At 37.3% G+C, this 7975-nt stretch overlaps 1 protein-coding gene across 1 annotated transcript in view; it reads right to left on the bottom strand.

The window, feature by feature from the left end:
* Nucleotides 1-251: 251 nt before the first annotated feature.
* C6H14orf39 (chromosome 6 C14orf39 homolog) overlaps nt 252-7975 on the bottom strand; it is a 28220-nt gene continuing 20496 nt past the window's right edge. Inside the window, exons 9-18 of the mRNA XM_062495409.1 lie at nt 7684-7823; nt 7142-7221; nt 5978-6019; nt 5028-5113; nt 4886-4950; nt 3696-3763; nt 3209-3348; nt 2557-2692; nt 1070-1127; nt 252-448 (exon numbers count right to left, since the gene is read on the bottom strand). Coding sequence (XP_062351393.1) covers nt 252-448; nt 1070-1127; nt 2557-2692; nt 3209-3348; nt 3696-3763; nt 4886-4950; nt 5028-5113; nt 5978-6019; nt 7142-7221; nt 7684-7823 — 1012 coding nt within the window. The remainder of the gene's footprint in view (nt 449-1069; nt 1128-2556; nt 2693-3208; nt 3349-3695; nt 3764-4885; nt 4951-5027; nt 5114-5977; nt 6020-7141; nt 7222-7683; nt 7824-7975) is intronic.

Below are 7975 nucleotides of genomic sequence, written 5' to 3'. Positions count from 1 at the left end.
CCCTAAAATGACATTTCTGTTTGTGAGTGCCAATTTAGCAAGAGCATACAACAACATTTTATGAACAAACATATTTCAAAGACAAATAAGAAAATCTCAAAACATGTGGTTGATGAACACACACTGAAGCAACTGCAATAATGTATCCTTACAAAAAATGGAAGAAGTAATGCTTTGTACTTTAACTCAAGAAACTGGAAACATTTGTCAAGGCTAAGTAGGGAAATAATTTAAAAGGAAGTCAAAGGTATTCAAAAGAGTGTAAATGGCTTTCTATTTTGTGTGTTAGAATGAAAACCTTTCATAGGAGACTGTGGTGATCTCTGATCCTGTCCAAATGCAAATGAAAAACTAGCATCCTCTTTTCCATCTCCAAACACATGAGTTGATTCCGAGAGGAAGGGAAAGGCAAATGCATCCTCATTTTCTGGTTTCCCAAAGAAGTTTTCTATAGGGAATACATATAATATTTGTTATTACATTAAATCTGAGAGAATACTGCATTCAGCATATGCTTCTTTATTAACATATTGTGCCAAATATCCCACTGAGCATCAGCCTACAGTTGTGTGTTTATTGCTGCACCAGAGATGGTGTTTCTAGGGGGTTGTTATTAGAATTGACATTGAAGAAAGTGTGGAGCACCTGAATGGTTTAGAACAACAAAACACTTCTGCATGATACATTTTGCAACAGAGGTGTTTGTAAACAGAATCTGCAAAAGTGTTTATTTAGAGAAAAATGTGATCAATCATTGAAATACTTGGACTTTTTCTTCTCCCTTGCAAGTCCTCTCATTTTGCTTCAAACACACCTAACACTATCCCTATTTCTTTCTTTCTCATGCCTCTTCTTTTCCATGATACATCACACGTTTGTGAAGATTTATGCTAAAGACTTAGTTAAAACACAAATGAGCACAATAAACCACTGAGCTCCATTATCACAACTGAACATACTTTCAGACAACCAAAGGAGCTCTGTTAAGCTGGACCATGAGCCTGACAGTCACAGGAACACAAGCAGAAGAGAGCTGATATACACAAGTCCATCTGAGTTTCAGACTTACCAGTATCTTTGTGTGGGGATACAGAGATCATGTTTCCCACAGAAAAATTTTCCTCTGTCTGAAATGTAAACAAATTTTTAATTTAACAAATGAGAAAGGCAAAAAGTAAACTTTAATGCTGATATGTTCATTTGCTTTTAGCAAGAAAAACGCTGTCTCAGTGAATGTTAGTAGCCTTTACAAAATCTGGATTTAGAGGTATGTGTAAGTCCCTAAAGTTGCAAGCCAAGTTCTTTGATCAGCTGGGTTTTATGATATTTGCATGCAGCTACAAACACTCCTCCTCCAGTTTTCTAGGAAAAAAACAGACTGGTAACAGTCCAAAAGCTGACCTGACTTACTGCTGGTTTATTAAACCAAAAAGATTCTAAATTGTTCAAATCTGTGACATTTTATAAAATCTCCAAGCAAGAACATAAATAATTCCTACTGAGTAGGGCCTGATATTGCCAGAAGGAGTAGCAGGATAACCACTTGTCACTCTTAAAATGAGTTCTTAGACCAGATTTAAAATAGATACTGAAGTCCTACAAAACTCTCATCTAACTTTAAAGAATCCCAGATCTGCTACAGCCTGGTAAATTCTTGGTTTCTACTGCTGAGCAGGCACAAAATAATGTGGGTTCTGACAACACTGGGTGACCTAAAACCCACCTCATCCCTAAACAATTCACAAACCACACACCAGTGTGTTCTCTCCTAGACACAGCTCATGCTATGAGATACCAACCACACAAATCTTGCCAAACCCAGAATAAAATGATGCCTTCCCTCATCCCTGCTTCAGCTCCCAGCCAGGAACCACGGGACTGAGCACATTCCCTGCAACAGGAACTACCTGGGCTCAAATCCCTTATTTGCATAATGGGGCTTGGATCTACACTGCCAAGTGATGCCCAAGCCCTGTCTGCTGCACAGATCTATCCTGGAACCCCAATTATCTACCTGATACCCCAGGAGATTACTCTAGAGCACTGGAGTTAGGGAACCTGCAAAGAAAGAGGAAGATCTGGATTCCATTCCCTGTTCCATTTAGTTGCCTTCCTAGCTCCTCCATTTGAATATAGCTAATCCACATTTGCTGTTCAGTATCCCTAACAAACTGTCCTTTCTTCCTTCTCACTGTTCTTCACTTCATCAAGACAAAACCACACAGAAGAAGCGTGTGAGTCGTGAAGCCTGCTAGAGAACCTGAATTTTGCACTGTAACACTGAACCAGAAGCCTTTTGGTGAACTGAGTCACTGTATATTTCCACATGACCCATATGAGAAAGACTGATACTTGGTTAGTGGTCATCATAGGGGGATTGCCTGGAAAGGAATTAAACATTTTCAAAGAACATCAAACTTAAAAAGTAACCAAGATATTAAAAAAAGTGTTTGCTACAAAGTTAACCAGTCTGAAAAATCTCACTCAGTGTCAATGCTGTTGAGTTCACATATTTTGCTTTGGGGAAATTTAATGTTCACAATTACTGATTTTTACCTCATCAGATGAATTTTGTGCTCCAAACAGAGAAGAATCAAATAAATTAAAACCAGGTGACCTGTGCGAGAAGTTCATGACAGAAAAGAAAGCAGGAGATTTTGATGTTCCTTCTTCACAACCTAAATTTTTCATGCTGTAAATACAGAAACATAGAAACTATATTAATGTTTTTTTTAAGTGATGCAGATAGCCTTTTTTCTTCTATTTTTTCTTTTTCCCATTTTTTCACTTTTTTACATCCCATAGCTTCCATCAATAAGTGCTTTTTGTGTCACAGAAAAGATAACACAACACTTTAAAGCAAAGGGAGGTGGTGTTCTTACCAACTCCCTGCCCTCTTAACATCAAAAAACAAAAAGCCTGTTTAAAGATAGAAATCAGAGTAACAAATATTACTGTGGGAAAAAACAATGTGTCTCATATATTTCTAAGCAAAGTACTGATCTTTCAAAACAGCTTCAACTGGAAATTATATCATGAGAAGAAAACTTAAATATCAAGCATAACTCAGGAAAAAAGTCTGAATATTTTCAGAAGGGCTTTCTAGAAAATTCTTTCTCTAGTATCTTTCAAAAAGGGCAGAAATGCTTATACAATAAATGTGATTATAACTTTTTGCTCAGAATCAAAATAAAAGTTGAAATCATACAAGTCAAATGGAGGTGTATTTGAGAAGTGTGGGTGTTTCCCCTTTAAGTCAGGTGTTTTAGGTGCTCTTAAGAAAGGTTCTGCACTTTCTTCTGCTATGTCAGGATTATCTTCATTTGGCTTAAAACCTGTGTGCACATCCTATTAAAAAGAAATAAACAATGATGTTTATAACATATAAAATTTCCCAAAATATCATTAGTCTTTTCAATATATATATGGTCTTTCAATATATAAATATGTTCTCAGTGAAGCCAGAACTGAGCCTGTTTATTTATGGGTCTGTGCAAGAAATTAATTTTAAATGCAGACATTTTTCAAAACATTTCATCAGCTCATCACATCAGCATTCATGAAAATGTTATGCACCAATTGATACTTTACACATTTCTGAGACTTGGCTCTTGCCAACTGAATCAAGTATGTTAAAATACTCTGACTATTCTAAATAAACTTCTCACTTTTGACATAAGAAATGTTTTTCTTACTTGAGGTACATACAAGCAGCCCATGTGCTCATCTGCGTTTTCATCAACGTGCTTGGCCTCTTGGCTTGCTGCACAAAAAAGACAGCACTGCCTGTATTACAACAGCATTTTAGACAAACACATAAAAATGACATTGTGGGAAAGAATCCTTGAGAAAGTTCACTAGCTCGGCATTGCTTTGGGTAAGGAAGTGTTCTGACTGATTTTCTTAACAACCCACTTTGTGGCTCTGTCCATAACAATTACCTCTTGTTCTGCCACTTACTGTTTTCAAAGCTTTACTCAGGCTGCTGCTTGTGGTTTGGTGTGTTCTTCAAACCTGCCCATTGTTCCCTGAGAGTGCTGCATTTTTCTATTCCAGCTATTGCCCTTTGAGAATGCCAACAGCCAATAGAAACCGGGGGGAACAATATAAAAAGCACATTCATGTAACAGTGATGTAGTTTAAAGAACTGGACAAGAGTCAGGATGAAAAATGAGAAGAAACATTATCAGACTTTCTGCTGTCAGAGTTTCTCCTGGAAGCTTCAGATGGTGCTACGTCTCAGGCACTGTGGGTTAAGGTCCTGTGTTTCAGTATTCTCTTTGTAAAAAAATCTAGGCTATAATCTTTTATATGCATCTACATTAGTAGTTAGAAATTAGAATTAGAATTAGAAACAATTAGAAAAAGATATTTAAACTGAAGCTCAGTTCCTTGAGATTTCAAAAACTACAGGTGTATTTTTAACTGCTCTGTTTTTTTTTCTGTAAGCATTCTGCATGTTTTTCTCCAGTTAATTTTCATCTTTAATAATCTTGATCTGATTCTTCAAGATACCTAAATTACTGGGTTTATTATATCCCTTTTCTTTGCATTTTCTCAGGCCTTCTGGCTTGATGTTAAGACTGGATTTCATTTTACCCAAACAATTTGAGCCTTGAGTGTGAATTTACAAGAGATGTTGGACCGATCCTTTCATCCACAATAGCCAGTGCAGACTAAATCCCACATTACTGAGCAGTTAAGTCTCTATTTAAATTAGGACTCTGCCTGTCTGCTATACTCAAATTTTGAGTAAACAATCAAGGTGGGAAAGAAATGCAAACGGTGGCCCTCTTAATGCCAGAATGAAAATCTGGTCCCTTGAATTTTCTGGTTTATAATTATATGATCCAACTTTATAAAAAAAATTACAGCAATACTTTACCCATTACTGCATTTTCACTCTCAAAGTGTTGATTGAAAGTCAACTGCTTTGGACGATCTGGCAGTCTAAAAGACAAAGTTTAATTTTTCTAAATGTGAATTATTTCCATAAACCCCAGCCTCAAGAATGAAAGAAAAGTTACCTGAATTTCACTTGGTTTTGTAAGACCACTTCTGATGGAACTTGGGCAGTTTGTGGGTTATTACTCCCTGCAGTGTCAATAGCCATCTAAAAGACAGAAGAAAATTCAAATGAGGCAGCAAGTGAAATTGTCACTGCAACAGCATCACTCTGATTTCTCCTTAGACTGTGGAAATCCCTTCTTTTAACCAGAAATTGAGGATCAGACAATGTAAAAACCTTTTCTTTGTTTTGTCTACATTTTGACAGCACGATACCCAAAATCACTTCTGCAATTTTTTTAATAAAGTCTTAGCCACAGCACTAATAACCAGATGTGATTAATTAACTTTTATGTAACACAAATAATGCTATGTCATTTACAAACTTCATGCAGGTTTGCTGCTGCTGCAGCCTGGCTGCTCGTGCTTGTCAACACAGAAAGGGCTGGGGCCAGGCCTGGCTCTGCCTCTGAAGGCCAACTGAGCATCCACATCAGTCTCAGTCAGAACAGGTCTCATGGGGGGATTAAAAAACTGCAGAAAACATGACAACAGTCCCACCTCACAGATTTTCATCAGAGCAGAAGCCATCACTCTTCTATGTAGCATGTATTTATGCCTTAAGGGCGGGGTGAAGAATCTATGCCTCAGCATCAAATAACATTAATTTACAGGGAGTGCCTAGTTCTTGTTTATTTTTAATTAACAAAATGTATCAAACTCAATTCTAGTCAGGGTCGGGGACAAAAGAGCTGGTTCTGCAGAATCTGCCTGCCACTCAACTCCTGTAGTGTACAGCACACCTTTTCTGAAGCATAGCAACCTTCTTTCTTCCAATCTTTTTGTTTTTCCTCAGACTCCATCTTCTTTTCCCTATTGCCATCACCCTTTCTTAAAGTTCTCTTAACCTTGACTTACTGCTTCCAACAATTCTCTCGGTCCCAGACTCCCAGCCTCATCTCTAGATTACCCTGGCAACAGCCCTTCCATCATCCTCATCACGTCCAACTCCCTAAGCCAGCCACAAATCAGAATTGCTTGAAATTTCTTCTGGTCTTGTCCTACTCAGTCCTGTCACTGTCCTTCATCTTGTCATGTGTTATGAAGGCTTTGTCTCCTCACACAGGCTCCACTCAAACCACTTAGTGATTCACTTGCCTCATTCTTCAGTTCCCTTGGAATTCTTAAGAAAATTACAAGTGGTTATGCTAACTTTTTTTACCTGATTTTTCGTTGTTCATTAAATTTTGATTTTAAATAGATTCAGTAAGATGTCCCTTAGAAAGAGGGTTTAGAGACAGAAACTTCCCCAGGCTCCTGCACAGTAAACACAGTTACAAACTCTTCTACCCCTTATGGCCTTATCTCCTCTGATTTCTCCATTTAATACTTTAACGATCTATTGCTCCTACGAATGGTCTTGCACTCCATGAGACTACTGGTAGTTTTCACAACTTTGCAAGTTGTACCTTCAGCTTGCTTCTGGATTGTTGTATTTGAATAAAAAAACATTGTATCTGAATAAAGCTGCAATTCACTCCACCATTTCAAAAATGTCATAGTAACTATATCCTTATGGGTGAGAGATAGAAAAGGGAGTTGTGGGCTCCTGCAGTGCACCAAGGAGTGTTGTCCATGGTTTTATTCCTCTCAGCCCAGATTTCTGTGTCTGGTTAAACCTCAGAATGGAGTTGTTAACTGTGGGCTGTCCTGTACACTCACTCCTTTATTAAATCCTTCATTATGGAGCAGATGGCTCATGAATCATGAGTAACACAAGATTCTGATCCTCCTTTAGAGTTCCAAATACTTGCTACATACAGAATCTACAGTGCTTATTTTAAGTGCTAAAAACTGTTATACAAAATGAGTTGATAAGATGGTCCACCTTGACTTTGGCATTAGACTGCACTTTGTAAGAACGTAGATATTTTCAGAATGAAAAGGCACCACAGAAAGATTTTTGCTGTGATTACCAAGCAATTGCAGATTACCATGATTACCAATTTACAGTGCTAACAGGTTTTATGTAAGACATAATACCATGAGGTATATTTGAAGTGTTTTAAATTTTAACAACCACATAAAGCAGATTATATTATTTCATATTTTTACCACTGGGAAAGCAACACACCTGTGATAAATTTTCTGCAAGGCTGGAGGAACAGCTGGTGGCCACTGAAAGTTCCACTGGTTTCTCTTTTTCTTCTCTCCCTAAATCTACAAATATTACATAATATGGTCAATAAGATTAAGTATCCAAAGCATTGCATTATTAAACAGAACCTGGGAACAAACCTTTTAAATTTTCCTTTTAATAGAGAGCAAAAAAAAACTTATCACAAAATATGAAAGTATCAAACAAATAACAATTGTTCAGTGTTTACTGTACTAATGTGAACAGTGCTAAAAGTATTTTAGATTTGAAACTGAATAATTTCCAGATGTTTCTGACACCATGCATCAGGTGTATCTGTCATGCTACTTTACTCCTTGCACAGATATGGCAGAAATCAGACACACAAGATTTCCAGAACATAAAAAAAGGTAAGCACCCAACTTCTATTGAAAGCCTGGCTTCAACTCTAAGTAGTTGAGCAGTTCACCAGATTTGTCATCATAATTTTGCACATAAATAACCCAAAATGCTCACTGAAGTCATTAAACCCACTACACCTGTTTCTGGTCGTTGCTTTGAGAATCTGAAACTCTGTGCAGGCAGGACAAATTTCTGAGGAATGCACGGGACACGCAATGTTTTATACAGCTGACGTCTCTCCTTTGGCAGAGGTGGGTGCTGACGCCCTTCAAACACCCTAAAAAATTTAAAATTTGAAAAAAATCATTGCAAAAGAAAAGACATCATAAAATATAACTGCTTCAAATATGCGGAATTCTCAAGGGCATTGCATGTTGTCAAGGAAGTTCTACCACTTTCAGCACCAGTAGCTGATAAAAATGAGGTTTT

This window comes from Cinclus cinclus, chromosome 6 (genome assembly GCF_963662255.1).
Source record: "Cinclus cinclus chromosome 6, bCinCin1.1, whole genome shotgun sequence".
Classification (NCBI taxonomy): domain Eukaryota; kingdom Metazoa; phylum Chordata; class Aves; order Passeriformes; family Cinclidae; genus Cinclus; species Cinclus cinclus.
The sequence above is the reverse complement of the archived record's forward strand: the minus strand, read 5'-3'. Positions and strand labels throughout refer to the sequence as shown.